The 20,652-nt window shown below is 34.4% G+C and overlaps 3 protein-coding genes across 3 annotated transcripts; all 3 read left to right on the plus strand.

The window, feature by feature from the left end:
• The first annotated feature begins 680 nt into the window (after nt 1-680).
• On the plus strand, nt 681-6,470 carry LOC311085008 (complement factor H-related protein 2-like). The gene is made up of 8 exons (XM_084117392.1): nt 681-811; nt 967-1,036; nt 1,217-1,408; nt 2,730-2,921; nt 4,133-4,324; nt 4,432-4,623; nt 5,840-6,025; nt 6,190-6,470. Exons 2-8 carry the CDS (start codon nt 973-975, stop codon nt 6,381-6,383), a joined length of 1,212 nt encoding a protein of 403 aa, XP_083973518.1. The 5' UTR covers nt 681-811; nt 967-972; the 3' UTR covers nt 6,384-6,470.
• Nucleotides 6,471-7,338: 868 nt separating this feature from the next.
• On the plus strand, nt 7,339-13,130 carry LOC311085007 (complement factor H-related protein 3-like). Its single transcript, XM_084117391.1, has 8 exons — nt 7,339-7,479; nt 7,635-7,707; nt 7,888-8,079; nt 9,401-9,592; nt 10,794-10,985; nt 11,093-11,284; nt 12,500-12,685; nt 12,850-13,130. The coding sequence occupies exons 2-8, from the start codon at nt 7,641-7,643 to the stop codon at nt 13,041-13,043; spliced, it is 1,215 nt and encodes a 404-aa protein (XP_083973517.1). The 5' UTR covers nt 7,339-7,479; nt 7,635-7,640; the 3' UTR covers nt 13,044-13,130.
• A 693-nt stretch (nt 13,131-13,823) lies between these two features.
• Nucleotides 13,824-19,042, plus strand: LOC311085009 (complement factor H-related protein 2-like). The gene is made up of 7 exons (XM_084117393.1): nt 13,824-14,131; nt 14,287-14,356; nt 14,538-14,729; nt 16,285-16,449; nt 16,557-16,748; nt 18,407-18,592; nt 18,757-19,042. The coding sequence occupies exons 1-7, from the start codon at nt 14,036-14,038 to the stop codon at nt 18,948-18,950; spliced, it is 1,095 nt and encodes a 364-aa protein (XP_083973519.1). The 5' UTR covers nt 13,824-14,035; the 3' UTR covers nt 18,951-19,042.
• The last annotated feature ends 1,610 nt before the right edge of the window (nt 19,043-20,652 follow it).

Below are 20,652 nucleotides of genomic sequence, written 5' to 3' on the forward strand. Positions count from 1 at the left end.
GTGTACAATGCAAAAAGCCTGTAAGACCAAAGAGAAAGCTGAAAATAATCAAGTGTGTGTGTGTGTGTGTGTGTGTGTGTGTAAATATATATATATATATATATATATATATATATATATATATATATATATATATATATATGGGGGTAAGGAAATGCATGAGTTATTAAACTTTCTTTACTTTGTGCCATTTCATGAAATTGTGCTCTGGGATTCCTGCCGATTACAAATGTGACCACTGACATATTTATATGTATGCTGACCATGAGTTAGGAGCAATAATACATAAATAACAGAACTTTTAATATTTATATTAAACATCTCTATTGACATGTTTTCTATGCTTACAGAGCTGACAAGTCTATTTTAAATACATAATAAATAAAAATGTAATTCATACTAAAGAGAAAATTTTGGTCACAAATAGAATTAAATAGATTAAATTGCAAACCTCCAGCTAATATTAACGCACAAACATAGAACAAGTTACAGTTCTGTGCTGTTTAAGCTCAGAACATTTTTGTGAGCCTTTTTGCATTCAAACTCAATAGTTTAATTGGAGCGTGAATTTGTGCAGTACATCTATTTAGTCATATTATTGTCTCAAATAATGCAAAATTACAGATTTCGCCCTTAAATAAAAGAACACTGTTAAGTTTTCATATAGCCTAATCATTGGGGGTGGAGCTGAGTCCTGTTTGAATGGGCAGAAGGAAGGGGGAGATTGCCTTTATCTACATTACACAGACTTCAAAGATTCATATGGCAACTGGTCTTAAGACTGTTCGTGAACAAATCTTTTGGAAAACAGGTAATATCAGAATTTTCCATCCATACTATTTTAGGTTTAATGCTAAAGAAATATATAGGAAATAAGGAAAGTGTAATTCTTGAAATACTCCATGTTCAGTCGATACTGTTTATTAGTCTTGGAATCTGTACTAAGCAATATTTCATGTTTTACAGCTTAAAATGAAATATTTTAAGAGAGTTCTCTTTCTTCTATTAACGATCGTGGATGTCTCAACAGCTCAAGGTAACACAATACAAAAAATAGCATGTTTTATGTTGTACAAAAAAAGCATGTTTTTGAATATATTTTCCCCCCTTTTCATGCCATTAGTTTATATGAGATACAATTAAACTGCTCTTTATTCCAGTAAAACTATAACATCTATCTTTTTATATTGATTGAATTGTATTTCTTCTTCTACAGAAGTAACATGTGAGGGCGAACAACTCATCAATGTTGACATTTTAATTGGACATCCAGGTACCGTTTCACCTTATAAACCTGGACATATCTTAGTTTTTCGATGCACAGATGTGAACTTGAAGATGTACGGCCAACGCACAATTGAATGCCTGTCAAGTGGAAAATGGGATAACCCATATCCAAAATGTGGAGGTATGAAGAGATACTACAGTAATATATATGCTTTAAATATTTAAGGTTTGTTTTAACTAATGAAATGTTTTTTTTATAATGTTGAAAAAATATTGTAATTTATATAAAACAATTAATGCATTATTTTATGCTTTATTCATTAAAACATCTATCATTCAATACACGCACACATGAACTCTGTCCCAAACTGGCAAATACTTTAAGATTTTGTTTGCTGTCCTATTTTATCTCTTAGCGTGAAGTTAATTAACAACTAACTAGCCTCAGTCTACACTACACAGCGAAAGTAAAAAAAAATATATTAAAAAAATTAGATGCTGGTGCGATTGAAATGTACCAGATAGCCTATTGTGGTTGTAGGGCAAAGTTAATTTTGTGAACTAGCCTAATATGATTTTCACCTTTGAAAAAAAAAACTGTAAGTCTGATAGTTGATATTGTATATTAAGAAATATGACATATATTCTCTTAAATAGATAAGTCCAGATAAGGACACTGCAGTGAGCATTCCCTCTAAAAACAACAGTGGAAGACTTAATAATGGAGCGATTCCCTGAACTCAAGGGTCCAGTTAAACCTGGACACGGTTTTAAATGTGGTTCTAAAATTATTTCATTCAGACCTGGACACACAATAACTCTTTCATGTGTTGGGAAGGGATCGAAATTACAAGGACAGAGTAAAACCACTTGCTTGTCCCATTTCCTAAATGTGTAAGAGATAAGGTCACATTATGTAAAAGCATTTAATTAGTTGTCAGTACTTTTACATCACGTTTTTTGGAACGTAACTCATTGGCATGTAAGTCTCTCTTGACTTGGACCAGGAAGCAACATAGTTACGCACTAGCAATGTGACAGCGGGTTTTGCATGGATAAACCACTTGAATTTTCTTCAGAAAAACTAAAGAGTCAAAAGTGGGTTTTCACAGAAGAACCATTTTTGGTTCCCCAAAAGACCTTTCAGTGAACAGTTCTTAAAGGTACCCATTTTTCTTAGTGTGAAGATCATTTTAAAAATCTGAAGAACCATTTTCCACTATAAAGAAAAGACTGTTAAAGGTTCTTCATGGAACCAGATGTCAATAAAGAAGCTTTATTTTTTAGAGTGTAAAGGGTGCATTAGGCCTATATTTACTTATACTAAAACACAAACACAAAAAATGCAGGTGACATCAGACTGAATTTTTCTTTATATGTTGAATATCCTACATAATTTTTACCTGTTTAAGTGGCTGAGTAGCCTGATATAAATGCTTTGGTGCTTGTGGATGTTGCAATCTGAAGTACTGAAACTAGACTTTTTTTCTTTTCTTTTTTAGAGGTATCATGTGTCCCAGACAAGACAGAGGGAAACATGAGAGTGGAGGGACTCCCTGATTATGATGAATTAATCAAATATGGACACAGGTTGACATTTTCATGTGCTGGTTATGCTCGGATTTTACAAGGACCGAAAGAAATCACCTGCCTGTCGAATGGGCAATGGAGCAGCCCATTTCCCAAATGTGTAGGTAAGGCCACAGAGGGTATATTCAAATTTAATATAACAAAAGACATCTGACACTCAAATAAATAACACTCTGTATATAATATTTGTATATACCATTTTGCATATTGCTACAAAATATTTTGTATAATTAATATGAATGTGCTTATATTATTTTATAATATTATACATTCTATTTTATTATATTTCAGGTTGTATTATTTTAATATATTATTGCCTATACATTTTATTTTATAATATTTTTTTACATAAATAATGTTAATTAATAAATTCATATTATTTTATATTATACAATTCCTTTATAAGACCATGTATTTTGCTACAATTCTTTTATTGTTAATTTTATACAATCATTTTGTATATGCTAGGTAAAATGCAGCATAGGAATAAAAAAACTTGGTTCAGAGATTCACATAAATGAATTAGATTTCCCAGTGGTAGAGATGCAGTCTGACTTCATGTGACATCATGTCACAGAGCCATGCGCTGCCCCTGCAAGATGTCATAAGAATCCTAGAATCTTTTCCTATTAATGGTCATTTAAAAGTAGACATATTCTGATGTATTCATACTTATGCAAGCAACATTTAAAATGCAAACATGGCATCTCAAGCGAACTATCAGACCTTAGTCAGGACAGACACCATACTGAATTTGTCTTTAGGTTGTTAAGGATAGACCTATACTCCATCTTTAAAGGGATGGTTCACCCAAAATGAAAATTCTGTCATCATTTACTCACCCTCAAGTTGTTATTAGCCTTGGTGAAATTCTTTCTTCTGCTGAACACACACACACACACACACACACACACACACACACACACACACACACACACACACACACACACACACACACAAAAAGAGATATTCTGAAGAATGTTGGATACCAAGCAGTGCCTTTCCCCATTCCCCATGGGAAACCATATTATGGGGACCAGCAACTGTTTGCTTTGCTCTTTTCTGAAAATGTATTTTGTGTTCAGTAGAAGAAACTTATAAAGGTTTGGAACAACTTGAAGGTGAGTAAATGATGACACAATTTTCATTTTTGTGTAAACAATAGCTTTTATTCAATGCCATATGACATAAAATGTAATTGTTATGCTAAACCATTACTCATTGGAAATCAGTAGTGACTCCAAAACACTGGGCCACATAAAGTATAAATTATTCTCTGTGGATCAATATGTGATCAAATGTCTGCTTTCTCTAGAGGCAACGTGTCCTCTAAACACAGCAGTGGAAGACTTAAAAATAAAGCGATTCCCTGATATTGAGGGTCCCGTCAAACCTGGACACAAGTTAATATTTTCATGCAATGGACAAGGGCTGAAATTAAAAGGACAGAGAGAAATCACCTGTCAGCCAAGTGGAGAATGGAGCAGCCCTTTCCCTAAATGTGAAGGTAAGGACACAGACGGCAAAAGCCTTGGATTGGACAAAGATAAATCAATGATAGATCTGTTGTTCACATGGAGGATGCTTGATTTATCAAATCTTTATGTTCTTTAGAGGTAATGTGTGTCGTAAACCTGCCTGTAAACATGAGATCAGACGGACGCCCGGGGCCTGAGGTTTCAATCAGACCTGGACACACAATAACTCTTTCATGTGTTGGGAAGGGAACAAAATTACAAGGACGGAGTAAAATCTCCTGCTTGTCAACTGGAGAATGGGACGTCCCATTTCCTAAATGTGTAAGAGGTAAGGTTCACAGGTTTACTAGTCGAGTTTTTTGTAAGCAGCACTATTGCTCATTATAAAGTGTAGGTTCGCCGATTTTCAGCCCACTTTGTATTGTTACATTGTCTGTAGTATATGTTAATGAACAATGTTTACTCTTTCTCTGTTTTACCTGGACAGAGAAATTCCACTTTATTCATCAGCAAAAGTCTGCTGGATGACGATAAAAACTCCAAGGCTTTTGTGAAAAGATCAGATTGTATTTCCGCATTTTTGTATTCCTGCCCACAAACAGTTGGACCGACAGAGGGTTATTAACAGAACGGTTATTATAAGAGTAGGTTTATCACTGAAATTTGTATGTTGTCTACATTTTAAACAGCATTATGGTAAAAATGGATCACTATGGAAACAGATTTCTCTACACAACAGTGTATTCCTTCAGGGAGTTGGACAGAACTGATGGAACAGCAGTTTCTTTTAGTTTTTCCCCTCCGTTTGTCCTTAAACACTGTGTTCATAGTCATTCCGTTTGAAAGGGAAGCTACAGACATGGAGGTTTTTCAGATTTTCTGTCGCTGTGTTCTAAGAAGTTGCTATAAGAAGTATCTCCTACTAAAGCAAGGCTGTATTTGACTCTGATCAAGTCTATCCATTAGGAGCATACTGGTGGGAGTGGCCTTGGTTGGCAACATGCCCAGTGCATTATGGGTGTTGACCTTTACCTATGCCTATTTGGCAAAAGGAAAGACAGTGGCCCCGTTTTCTTTAATCAGGTAGCTTCAATTTCAACAAAAGAAAAGTGCCTTTCTACCACAAAGACAGACACGTTTTATTGAGTCATTTTGCCAGCAGAGAATTACTCCTTTAAAGTTTGTGCTCAACTTTGGTATGTAATTCATCAGCAACCATCCAAAACAACCTTTGCACTAGCTCCATGACGACGAGTTTTGCATGGATAAATGCAACTTAAACTTTCTTCAGAATGGCTAATTTAGAGCTAGTTTATATTATATTATATTTATTATATTAAAAAATCCAACCACGATCTCTTCAAAGCAGAAAGCATTTTATTAAAATTACCTTATATTCTCTCATTAATTTAATGTGCATTACATTAAAAACATGTTCTGTTGTTTAAGGCCATAAAAAAGGCCTCTGGCTTATATTGAGATGTGTTAATGCTACATTTACTCGGTGATCTAAAAAACAAACTAAAAAATGTCTTTGCCCTCAGAGAAATGTGAGCGACCACCACAAGTAGAATTTGCAGATACAACAGAAATGGCAAAACCTGAATACAATTCAGGGGAGAGAGTTGAATACGTCTGCTTTAATAAATACACACTGGTTCAGCGTCACCCCTACTCCAAATACATGACCTGTGAACAAGGCGAATGGAGAGGGAATATTAAGTGTTTAAGTAAGTATGAACACTAAACCATACATCAAAGATGCGTTAGGCTTTTCTTACTGTATTTGTTTATTATTATTTGTAAGTTTGATGTAATCTTGTAGTCTTGAAATGTGCTGATGAATCAATGAATGTATATTGTTACAGTGACAGTGAGATGTTGTTTGTTTCAGAGCCTTGTTCAGTGACGGTGGAGGAAATGGATAAAAGAGGTATACAGCTGCGATGGGCTGGACGGGAAAAGATATTCTCACCACATGAGGATAAAATCACCTTTGCATGTCAGAGGGGCAAATATTTAATAGGCAGTATCCCCCTAATACAATTCTGTAATGATGGAGTGATGAATTTGCCTGAGTGTGTGTGACAAGGAGAATAAAACATCACTGATGCATTAGCTGTACTAATAAAAAACAAATGGAGCAAATCAAAATAAACACTTTTTCCCAAGTCAGTTTCGTTGTTTGGGAATTCTTGCAATTAAAACTAAATAAATGATAAAAGCAACATTATATGCATGTATGAAAACGACATTAACTCATTTAATGCCAGCTAAGTGAGCATTTGTGTACAATGCAAAAAGCCTGTAAGACCAAAGAGAAAGCTGAAAATAATCAAGTGTGTGTGTGTGTGTGTGTGTGTGTGTGTGTGTGTGTGTGTGTAAATATATATATATATATATATATATATATATATATATATGTATTTACACACACACACACACACACACACACACTTGATTATTTTAATTGTATATATATATATATATATATATATATATATATATATATATATGGGGGTAAGGAAATGCATGAGTTATTAAACTTTCTTTACTTTGTGCCATTTCATGAAATTGTGCTCTGGGATTCCTGCCGATTACAAATGTGACCACTGACATATTTATATGTATGCTGACCATGAGTTAGGAGCAATAATACATAAATAACAGAACTTTTAATATTTATAGTAAACATCTGTATTGATATGTTTTCTATGCTTACAGAGCTGACAAGTCTATTTTAAATACATAATAAATAAAAATGTAATTCATACTAAAGAGAAAATTTTGGTCACAAATAGAATTAAATAGATTAAATTGCAAACCTCCAGCTAATATTAACGCACAAACATAGAACAAGTTACAGTTCTGTGCTGTTTAAGCTCAGAACATTTTTGTGAGCCTTTTTGCATTCAAACTCAATAGTTTAATTGGAACGTGAATTGTGCAGTACATCTATTTAGTCATATTATTGTCTCAAATAATGCAAAATTACAGATTTCGCCCTTAAATAAAAGAACACTGTTAAGTTTTCATATAGCCTAATCATTGGGGGTGGAGCTGAGTCCTGTTTGAATGGGCAGAAGGAAGGGGGAGATTGCCTTTTTCTACATTACACAGACTTCAAAGATTCATATGGCAACTGGTCTTAAGACTGTTCGTGAACAAATCTTTTGGAAAACAGGTAATATCAGAATTTTCCATCCATACTATTTTAGGTTTAATGCTAAAGAAATATATAGGAAATAAGGAAAGTGTAATTCTTGAAATACTCCATGTTCAGTCGATACTGTTTATTAGTCTTGGAATCTGTACTAAGCAATATTTCATGTTTTACAGCTTAAAATGAAATATTTTAAGAGAGTTCTCTTTCTTCTATTAACGATCGTGGATGTCTCAACAAATGCTCAAGGTAACACAATACAAAAAATAGCATGTTTTATGTTGTACAAAAAAAGCATGTTTTTGAATATATTTTCCCCCCTTTTCATGCCATTAGTTTATATGAGATACAATTAAACTGCTCTTTATTCCAGTAAAACTATAACATCTATCTTTTTATATTGATTGAATTGTATTTCTTCTTCTACAGAAGTAACATGTGAGGGCGAACAACTCATCAATGTTGACATTTTAATTGGACATCCAGGTACCGTTTCACCTTATAAACCTGGACATATCTTAGTTTTTCGATGCACAGATGTGAACTTGAAGATGTACGGCCAACGCACAATTGAATGCCTGTCAAGTGGAAAATGGGATAACCCATATCCAAAATGTGGAGGTATGAAGAGATACTACAGTAATATATATGCTTTAAATATTTAAGGTTTGTTTTAACTAATGAAATGTTTTTTTTATAATGTTGAAAAAATATTGTAATTTATATAAAACAATTAATGCATTATTTTATGCTTTATTCATTAAAACATCTACCACTCAATACACGCACACATGAACTCTGTCCCAAACTGGCAAATACTTTAAGATTTTGTTTGCTGTCCTATTTTATCTCTTAGCGTGAAGTTAATTAACAACTAACTAGCCTCAGTCTACACGACACAGCGAAAGTAAAAAAAATATATTAAAAAAATTAGATGCTGGTGCGATTGAAATGTACCAGATAGCCTATTGTGGTTGTAGGGCAAAGTTAATTTTGTGAACTAGCCTAATATGATTTTCACCTTTGAAAAAAAAAAACTGTAAGTCTGATAGTTGATATTGTATATTAAGAAATATGACATATATTCTCTTAAATAGATAAGTCCAGATAAGGACACTGCAGTGAGCATTCCCTCTAAAAACAACAGTGGAAGACTTAATAATGGAGCGATTCCCTGAACTCAAGGGTCCAGTTAAACCTGGACACGGTTCTAAATGTGGTTCTAAAATTATTTCATTCAGACCTGGACACACAATAACTCTTTCATGTGTTGGGAAGGGATCGAAATTACAAGGACAGAGTAAAACCACTTGCTTGTCCCATTTCCTAAATGTGTAAGAGATAAGGTCACATTATGTAAAAGCATTTAATTAGTTGTCAGTACTTTTACATCACGTTTTTTGGAACGTAACTCATTGGCATGTAAGTCTCTCTTGACTTGGACCAGGAAACAACATAGTTACGCACTAGCAATGTGACAGCGGGTTTTGCATGGATAAACCACTTGAATTTTCTTCAGAAAAACTAAAGAGTCAAAAGTGGGTTTTCACAGAAGAACCATTTTTGGTTCCCCAAAAGACCTTTCAGTGAACAGTTCTTAAAGGTACCCATTTTTCTTAGTGTGAAGATCATTTTAAAAATCTGAAGAACCATTTTCCACTATAAAGAAAAGACTGTTAAAGGTTCTTCATGGAACCAGATGTCAATAAAGAAGCTTTATTTTTAAGAGTGTAAAGGGTGCATTAGGCCTATATTTACTTATACTAAAACACAAACACAAAAAATGCAGGTGACATCAGACTGAATTTTTCTTTGTATGTTGAATATCCTACATAATTTTTACCTGTTTAAGTGGCTGAGTAGCCTGATATAAATGCTTTGGTGCTTGTGGATGTTGCAATCTGAAGTACTGAAACTAGACTTTTTTTCTTTTCTTTTTTAGAGGTATCATGTGTCCCAGACAAGACAGAGGGAAACATGAGAGTGGAGGGTCTCCCTGATTATGATGAATTAATCAAATATGGACACAGGTTGACATTTTCATGTGCTGGTTATGCTCGGATTTTACAAGGACCGAAAGAAATCACCTGCCTGTCGAATGGGCAATGGAGCAGCCCATTTCCCAAATGTGTAGGTAAGGCCACAGAGGGTATATTCAAATTTAATATAACAAAAGACATCTGACACTCAAATAAATAACACTCTGTATATAATATTTGTATATACCATTTTGCATATTGCTACAAAATATTTTGTATAATTAATATGAATGTGCTTATATTATTTTATAATATTATACATTCTATTTTATTATATTTCAGGTTGTATTATTTTAATATATTATTGCCTATACATTTTATTTTATAATATTTTTTTACATAAATAATGTTAATTAATAAATTCATATTATTTTATATTATACAATTCCTTTATAAGACCATGTATTTTGCTACAATTCTTTTATTGTTAATTTTATACAATCATTTTGTATATGCTAGGTAAAATGCAGCATAGGAATAAAAAAACTTGGTTCAGAGATTCACATAAATGAATTAGATTTCCCAGTGGTAGAGATGCAGTCCGACTTCATGTGACATCATGTCACAGAGCCATGCGCTGCCCCTGCAAGATGTCATAAGAATCCTAGAATCTTTTCCTATTAATGGTCATTTAAAAGTAGACATATTCTGATGTATTCATACTTATGCAAGCAACATTTAAAATGCAAACATGGCATCTCAAGCGAACTATCAGACCTTAGTCAGGACAGACACCATACTGAATTTGTCTTTAGGTTGTTAAGGATAGACCTATACTCCATCTTTAAAGGGATGGTTCACCCAAAATGAAAATTCTGTCATCATTTACTCACCCTCAAGTTGTTATTAGCCTTGGTGAAATTCTTTCTTCTGCTGAACACACACACACACACACACACACACACACACACACACACACACACACACACACACACACACAAAAAGAGATATTCTGAAGAATGTTGGATACCAAGCAGTGCCTTTCCCCATTCCCCATGGGAAACCATATTATGGGGACCAGCAACTGTTTGCTTTGCTCTTTTCTGAAAATGTATTTTGTGTTCAGTAGAAGAAACTTATAAAGGTTTGGAACAACTTGAAGGTGAGTAAATGATGACACAATTTTCATTTTTGTGTAAACAATAGCTTTTATTCAATGCCATATGACATAAAATGTAATTGTTATGCTAAACCATTACTCATTGGAAATCAGTAGTGACTCCAAAACACTGGGCCACATAAAGTATAAATTATTCTCTGTGGATCAATATGTGATCTAATGTCTGCTTTCTCTAGAGGCAACGTGTCCTCTAAACACAGCAGTGGAAGACTTAAAAATAAAGCGATTGCCTGATATTGAAGGTCCCATCAAATATGGACACAAGTTAATATTTTCATGCAATGGACAAGGGCTGAAATTAAAAGGACAGAGAGGAATCACCTGTCAGCCAAGTGGAGAATGGAGCAGCCCTTTCCCTAAATGTGAAGGTAAGGCCACAGAATGCAAACGCCTTGGATTGGACAAAGATAGATCAATGATAGATCTGTTGTTCACATGGAGGATGCTTGATTTATCAAATCTTTATGTTCTTTAGAGGTAATGTGTGTCGCAAACCTGCCAGTAAACATGAGATCAGACGGACGCCCGGGGCCTGAGGTTTCAATCAGACCTGGACACACAATAACTCTTTCATGTGTTGGGAAGGAAACAAAATTACAAGGACGGAGTAAAATCTCCTGCTTGTCAACTGGAGAATGGGACGTCCCATTTCCTAAATGTGTAAGAGGTAAGGTTCACAGGTTTACTAGTCGAGTTTTTTGTAAGCAGCACTATTGCTCATAATAAAGTGTAGGTTCGCCGATTTTCAGCCCACTTTGTATTGTTACATTGTCTGTAGTATATGTTAATGAACAATGTTTACTCTTTCTCTGTTTTACCTGGACAGAGAAATTCCACTTTATTCATCAGCAAAAGTCTGCTGGATGACGATAAAAACTCCAAGGCTTTTGTGAAAAGATCAGATTGTATTTCCGCATTTTTGTATTCCTGCCCACAAACAGTTGGACCGACAGAGGGTTATTAACAGAACGGTTATTATAAGAGTAGGTTTATCACTGAAATTTGTATGTTGTCTACATTTTAAACAGCATTATGGTAAAAATGGATCACTATGGAAACAGATTTCTCTACACAACAGTGTATTCCTTCAGGGAGTTGGACAGAACTGATGGAACAGCAGTTTCTTTTAGTTTTTCCCCTCCGTTTGTCCTTAAACACTGTGTTCATAGTCATTCCGTTTGAAAGGGAAGCTACAGACATGGAGGTTTTTCAGATTTTCTGTCGCTGTGTTCTAAGAAGTTGCTATAAGAAGTATCTCCTACTAAAGCAAGGCTGTATTTGACTCTGATCAAGTCTATCCATTAGGAGCATACTGGTGGGAGTGGCCTTGGTTGGCAACATGCCCAGTGCATTATGGGTGTTGACCTTTACCTATGCCTATTTGGCAAAAGGAAAGACAGTGGCCCCGTTTTCTTTAATCAGGTAGCTTCAATTTCAACAAAAGAAAAGTGCCTTTCTACCACAAAGACAGACACGTTTTATTGAGTCATTTTGCCAGCAGAGAATTACTCCTTTAAAGTTTGTGCTCAACTTTGGTATGTAATTCATCAGCAACCATCCAAAACAACCTTTGCACTAGCTCCATGACGACGAGTTTTGCATGGATAAATGCAACTTAAACTTTCTTCAGAATGGCTAATTTAGAGCTAGTTTATATTATATTATATTTATTATATTAAAAAATCCAACCACGATCTCTTCAAAGCAGAAAGCATTTTATTAAAATTACCTTATATTCTCTCATTAATTTAATGTGCATTACATTAAAAACATGTTCTGTTGTTTAAGGCCATAAAAAAGGCCTCTGGCTTATATTGAGATGTGTTAATGCTACATTTACTTGGTGATCTAAAAACAAACTAAAAAATGTCTTTGCCCTCAGAGAAATGTGAGCGACCACCACAAGTAGAATTTGCAGATACAACAGAAATGGCAAAACCTGAATACAATTCAGGGGAGAGAGTTGAATACGTCTGCTTTAATAGATACACACTGGTTCAGCATCAGCCCTACTCCAAATACATGACCTGTGAACATGGCGAATGGAGAGGGAATATTAAGTGTTTAAGTAAGTATGAACACTAAACCATACATCAAAGATGCGTTAGGCTTTTCTTACTGTATTTGTTTATTATTATTTGTAAGTTTGATGTAATCTTGTAGTCTTGAAATGTGCTGATGAATCAATGAATGTATATTGTTACAGTGACAGTGAGATGTTGTTTGTTTCAGAGCCTTGTTCAGTGACGGTGGAGGAAATGGATAAAAGAGGTATAGAGCTGCGATGGGCTGGACGGGAAAAGATATTCTCACCACATGAGGATAAAATCACCTTTGCATGTCAGAGGGGCAAATATTTAATAGGCAGTATCCCCCTAATACAATTCTGTAATGATGGAGTGATGAATTTGCCTGAGTGTGTGTGACAAGGAGAATAAAACATCACTGATGCATTAGCTGTACTAATAAAAAACAAATGGAGCAAATCAAAATAAACACTTTTTCCCAAGTCAGTTTCGTTGTTTGGGAATTCTTGCAATTAAAACTAAATAAATGATAAAAGCAACATTATATGCATGTATGAAAACGACATTAACTCATTTAATGCCAGCTAAGTGAGCATTTGTGTACAATGCAAAAAGCCTGTAAGACCAAAGAGAAAGCTGAAAATAATCAAGTGTGTGTGTGTGTGTGTGTGTGTGTGTGTAAATATATATATATATATATATATATATATATATATATATATATATGTATTTACACACACACACACACACACACACACACTTGATTATTTTAATTGTGTATATATATATATATATATATATATATATATATATATATATATATATATATATGGGGGTAAGGAAATGCATGAGTTATTAAACTTTCTTTACTTTGTGCCATTTAATGAAATTGTGCTCTGGGATTCCTGCCGATTACAAATGTGACCACTGACATATTTATATGTATGCTGACCATGAGTTAGGAGCAATAATACATAAATAACAGAACTTTTAATATTTATAGTAAACATCTGTATTGATATGTTTTCTATGCTTACAGAGCTGACAAGTCTATTTTAAATACATAATAAATAAAAATGTAATTCATACTAAAGAGAAAATTTTGGTCACAAATAGAATTAAATAGATTAAATTGCAAACCTCCAGCTAATATTAACGCACAAACATAGAACAAGTTACAGTTCTGTGCTGTTTAAGCTCAGAACATTTTTGTGAGCCTTTTTGCATTCAAACTCAATAGTTTAATTGGAGCGTGAAATTGTGCAGTACATCTATTTAGTCATATTATTGTCTCAAATAATGCAAAATTACAGATTTCGCCCTTAAATAAAAGAACACTGTTAAGTTTTCATATAGCCTAATCATTGGGGGTGGAGCTGAGTCCTGTTTGAATGGGCAGAAGGAAGGGGGAGATTGCCTTTATCTACATTACACAGACTTCAAAGATTCATATGGCAACTGGTCTTTCTGGATCTTTTGGAAAACAGGTAATATCAGAATTTTCCATCCATACTATTTTAGGTTTAGTGCTAAAGAAATATATAGGAAATAAGGAAAGTGTAATTCTTTAAATACTCCATGTTCAGTCGATACTGTTTATTAGTCTTGGAATCTGTACTAAGCAATATTTCATGTTTTACAGCTTAAAATGAAATATTTTAAGAGAGTTCTCTTTCTTCTATTAACGATCGTTGATGTCTCAACAGCTCAAGGTAACACAATACAAAAAAATAGCATGTTTTATGTTGTACAAAAAAAGCATGTTTTTTAATATATTTTCCCCCCTTTTCATGCCATTAGTTTATATGAGATACAATTAAACTGCTCTTTATTCCAGTAAAACTATAACATCTATCTTTTTATATTGATTGAATTGTATTTCTTCTTCTACAGAAGTAACATGTGAGGGCGAACAACTCATCAATGTTGACATTTTAATTGGACATCCAGGTACCGTTTCACCTTATAAACCTGGACATATCTTAGTTTTTCGATGCACAGATGTGAACTTGAAGATGTACGGCCAACGCACAATTGAATGCCTGTCAAGTGGAAAATGGGATAACCCATATCCAAAATGTGGAGGTATGAAGAGATACTACAGTAATATATATGCTTTAAATATTTAAGGTTTGTTTTAACTAATGAAATGTTTTTTTTATAATGTTGAAAAAATATTGTAATTTATATAAAACAATTAATGCATTATTTTATGCTTTATTCATTAAAACATCTACCACTCAATACACGCACACATGAACTCTGTCCCAAACTGGCAAATACTTTAAGATTTTGTTTGCTGTCCTATTTTATCTCTTAGCGTGAAGTTAATTAACAACTAACTAGCCTCAGTCTACACTACACAGCGAAAGTAAAAAAATATATATAAAAAAAATTAGATGCTGGTGCGATTGAAATGTACCAGATAGCCTATTGTGGTTGTAGGGCAAAGTTAATTTTGTGAATTAGCCTAATATGAATTTCACCTTTGAAAAAAAAAACTGTAAGTCTGATAGTTGCCATTGTATATTAAGAAATATGACATATATTCTCATAAATAGATAAGTCCAGATAAGGACACTGAGCATTCCCTCTAAAAACAACAGTGGAAGACTTAATAATGGAGCGATTCCCTGAACTCAAGGGTCCAGTTAAACCTGGACACGGTTTTAAATGTGGTTCTAAAATTATTTCATTCAGACCTGGACACACAATAACTCTTTCATGTGTTGGGAAGGGATCGAAATTACAAGGACAGAGTAAAACCACTTGCTTGTCCCATTTCCTAAATGTGTAAGAGATAAGGTCACATTATGTAAAAGCATTTAATTAGTTGTCAGTACTTTTACATCACGTTTTTTGGAACGTAACTCATTGGCATGTAAGTCTCTCTTGACTTGGACCAGGAAGCAACATAGTTACGCACTAGCAATGTGACAGCGGGTTTTGCATGGATAAACCACTTGAATTTTCTTCAGAAAAACTAAAGAGTCAAAAGTGGGTTTTCACAGAAGAACCATTTTTGGTTCCCCAAAAGACCTTTCAGTGAACAGTTCTTAAAGGTACCCATTTTTCTTAGTGTGAAGATCATTTAAAAAAATCTGAAGAACCATTTTCCACTATAAAGAAAAGACTGTTAAAGGTTCTTCATGGAACCAGATGTCAATAAAGAAGCTTTATTTTTAAGAGTGTAAAGGGTGCATTAGGCCTATATTTACTTATACTAAAACACAAACACAAAAATGCAGGTAACATCAGATTGAAAAATTTAGTTATGCTAAACCACTACTCAGTAGTACACAGTGAAACTCAGTAGTATAGTGAATCCAAAACACTGGGCCACATAACTTATAAATTATTCTCTGTGGATAAATATGTGATCAGATGTCTACTTTCTCTAGAGCAGTGTTCTTCAACCCTGCTCCTGAAGGACCCCCAACACTACATGTTTTCTTTTTCTCCCTAATCAAACACACCTGATTCAACTCATCAGCTCATTAACCCATGTGATAATGAGCTGACGAATTGAATCAGGTGTGTTTGATTAGGGAGAAAAAGAAAACATGCAGTGTTGGGGGTCCTTCAGGAGCAGGGTTGAAGAACACTGCTCTAGAGGCAACATGTTTTCTAAACACAACAGTGGAAGACTTAAAAATGAAGCGATCCCCTGATATTGAGGGTCCTGCCAAACATGGACACAAGTTAATATTTTCATGCAATGGACAAGGGCTGATGTTAAAAGGACAGAGAGAAATCACCTGTCAGCCAAATGGAGAATGGAGCAGCCCTTTCCCTAAATGTGAAGGTAAGGACACAGACGGCAAAAGCCTTGGATTGGACAAAGATAGATCAGTGATAGATCTGTTGTTCACATGGAGGATGCTTGATTTATCAAATCTTTATGTTCTTTAGAGGCAATGTGTGTCGCAAACCTGCCAGTAAACATGAGATCAGACGGACGCCCGGGGTCTGAGGTTTCAATCAGACCTGGAGACACAATAACTCTTTCATGTGTTGGGAAGGGATCGGAATTACAAGGACAGAGTAAAATCACCTGCTTGCCAACTGGAGAATGGGATGTCCCATTTCCTAAATGTGTAAGAGGTAAGGTTCACAGGTTTACAAGTTTTTGCAAGCATCACTATTGCTCATGTTAAAGTGCAAGTTCACTGATTATCGGCCTGCTTTGTATTGTTACAATATGTAGCTAAATGAACCATGTTTGCAATCTTAAAAAAAACACAGGGTTAAAAACAATTCAATTTGGATTGTTTTCAACCCAAGTGCTGCATAAATATAGGACAGAACACATGTTGGGTTCATTTTACCCAGCATATTGGGTTGATTTAACCCAGCATAATGGGCTTTTCCTTTTTACTATAATACTACCTTTATTTTTTTTTACTTCATACATGAATTAAAGTTTACGGATTAACTAAAATCCTCTAAACATTTTTAAAATACTCCACACAACAACTGGTTGACATGATGATTCTTTTATTTTCTATCACATTTTACAGTAGCCTATAGCATATTTTATATCGTTTTTAATACATAGCTCGTTTAACATTTTTTAGAAGTAAAAAATGTAACATTTAGACCAGAACATTTTGTAATTGACCAGTCTCTGTTGTGCCGTTTCCACCGTAACGGCGCTGGATCTCGTGGCGGAGCTTGTATCATGTTCAACGCGGGAACTCAGACGCAGCGCTGCGTTTCACTCATAGCCGAAATATGCTGTGACTGACTCCATAACCTGTCCAAAAACAATCAGTGCACAGTTCTGAAAACATATTTTAACATCCTAAGTATTTATATTCTGTATCTTTTTGAATAAAATCATGCAAGGCATCAAGCGTTTCCTTCACGTGAAAAGACCAACGTGACTCTTGTTTAGGTGAGTCACATCGCGCCCCTGAATGTTGCTTTGCATAAAAGTAAACGATATACAGCACATTGTAAGAGAAGGTTTATCACTGAAATTTGTATTGTATGTTGTCTACTTTTTAACAGCATTTATGGCACAAATTGTGTATTCAGTGTATTCCTTCAGGGAGCTGGACAGAACTGATGAAACCGCAGTTTTTTTTTGTTTTTCCCCTCCGTTTCGTAGTCATCCCGTGTGAAAGGGAGATTACAGACAGTAAGGTTCAGTTGCTGTGTTCTCTCCGGATCCTTCACTGGAAACGAAAATAACTCCCGCCAAACATTAGTCTTTGAATTTTTGTACACTGGAACAAAACACTATTGTGTATTTCTTACTAAAGCAAGGATATATTTGACTTTGGTCAGACTGGTGGGAGTGGCCTTGGATGGCAACATGTCCTGTCCAATATGGGTGTCGAAGTTTTCCTATAGCCTACCTATTGGGCAAAAGGAAAGACAACAGCCCCTTTTTCTCTGTTTTCTCTAGTCAGGTAGCACCAATAAAAATAAATAAATAAAAAAACCTTTCTACCACAAAGGCAGCCACATTTTATTTGATTATATTAATTAATTATTTTTTTTATTATATTATATAGAAAAATACACACCAGATCTTTTCAAATCAGAAAGTTAAGCATTTTATTAAAATGACCTTATATTCTCATTCTCATTCCTGATGCACATTAAATTAAAAACATGTTCTGTTGATTTTAAGACTGTTAAAAAAAAAAAAAAAGTCATGTGGCTGATATTGAGATGTATTAAGGCCACATTTACTTGGTGATCTAAAAAAAAGTCTAAAAGATTAAAATAAAAAAAAATGTCTTTGCCCTCAGGGAAATGTGAGCGACCACCACAAGTAGACTTTGCAGATACAACAGAAATGACAAAACCTGAATACAATTCAGGGGAGAGAGTTGAATACATCTGCTTTAATAAATACACACTGGTTCAGCATCGCCCCTACTCCAAATACATGACCTGTGAACATGGCGAATGGAGAGGGAATATTAAGTGTTTGAGTAAGTATGAACACTTTAAACCATATACATCAAAGACACGTTAGGCTTTTCTTACTGTATTTGTTTATCATTATTTGTAAGTTTGATGTAATCTTGTAGTTGTTCTGGTTCTGATGAATCAATGAATGTATATTGCAACAGTGACAGTGAGATGTTTGTTTCAGAGCCTTGTTCAGTGACGGTGGAGGAAATGGATAAAAGAGGTATACAGTGGCGATGGGGTCCACGGGAAAAGATATTCTCACCACATACGGATAGAATCGAGTTTGCATGTCAGAGGGGCAAACATTTAATAGGCAGTATCCCCGTAATACAATTCTGTAATGATGGAGAGATAAATTTGCCTGAGTGTGTGTGACAAGGAGAATAGAACATCACTGATGCATCAGCTGTACTACCAATAAAAAACAAATGGAGCAAATCAAAAATAAAACTCTTTTTCCCAATTCAGTTTGGTCTGTTTGGGATTTCTTGCAAGAAAGATACTAAATGTAGTATCCCTTTTAACTGTAAACTCGCGCTCGATCGGCCCAAAGCCGGCATCCGACCAGCGTGGAAGGTCTTTACGTGTTATTGTCTTTTCTCTAGGCAAAGTATTTGAATATGAATGCAATAGATTTGAATATGTATTCTCTCGTTATTTTATCTGACTCCATAAATTAAAAGGTTTTAATGATATCTTTGCATCATTAAATGTGAGCGAATGTTTGACACTTCTTTTTAACTCTTTAATGAAAATGTCAAAGTCAGTTAGAATAATCAAATGTAACAATTTATTATGTCAGGTAAATGTATTATGCCAATTTCATAATCAATTCAAAGATAATCGACACAAAACATCAAATGTTCTGGAATAAAGAGAAGATATACGAACCCAACATTAATACATGAAGCTGAGAGTCTTACTCACGGGCTAATCTGAATTACAGAAAAGGCCCCGATCTTCTCGTTGCATTTCATTATATAGACAGAACCTCTTTCACATTGAAACATCTGCTAACAATGGGAATTTACATTCAGTGTTGACACCTTTTGTGGGGTAGGAGACCATTTGTCTAGAGACCACCTTCCTTTTTGTGCCAGCATCTCTAAACTCTTAAAAACCTTATTACCTTTTGTTTTACTTATTTGGAAATGAGACATTTGTACCAGTCGCACTGAGACATTTCAAATGATACCAAACGTGTAATACTCGATGATAATCATTCACATTAAATCATTTAGATTCTTGGGTGAGTTTTTGGTGATCTTCGCATGGGGGAGAAGGAATGAAATGTAGATTAGGATGACTCGGAGGTGATACTTTCGTCTCTATAGTGCACAAGGGTAAGTTCAAATGTTAATTTCCAGAGAGGTCCTTTGTCCTCTCAGGGTCTCAAGTAGACTGCCTGGCATTTATCTAATTTCTCAAGTCTTACAGTTATTCAGTCTTACATTTTGCTAGGTACTGTTAAGTCAATGCATTTATTTTACTCATTAAACAACCCATTTGAAACATTTTATAACATTTATAATGTGAATCAATCAGTTACTACTTTATATTTTAGATACTAAAACAAAACAGCCCTGGTCACATAAGTATTTATACCATCCATGAAACATTTTCACATTAAATCAAGACAGACTGCACTTCATTTGACAAGTCTAAGTAAATAAATAATTTGTTTTTTACAATAATATTTTTATACAAATGTTATTGAGGGAATTAAATTGAACTTTATCTAATATTAACACACAAACAAGAAGAAGAAAAAATAAACAGGGTCAAAAAGTCCAAAAAGTCCCAGGAACAAAAGTCCTGTTTGATGGGGCGGAAGGAAAGGGGGAGGTTGCTTTCATCTACATTACACAGACTTCAAAGATTCATATTGCAACCGGTCTTAAGAGTGTTTATGAATTTGTCTTTTGGAAAACAGGTAACTGGTGTTTTTCGTCAATACTAGTTTGTGTTTAATAAAGAAATCTTTGCACTGATTTGTGTTAGGAGTATTAGGAGTTACCATATTTGGCAGGCAATTCAATCAATACTATTTATTAACATTGTAAAGAAGCCATCTGTC

Source organism: Abramis brama, assembly GCF_963993115.1.
Source record: "Abramis brama genome assembly, chromosome: 6".
Classification (NCBI taxonomy): Eukaryota; Metazoa; Chordata; class Actinopteri; order Cypriniformes; family Leuciscidae; genus Abramis; species Abramis brama.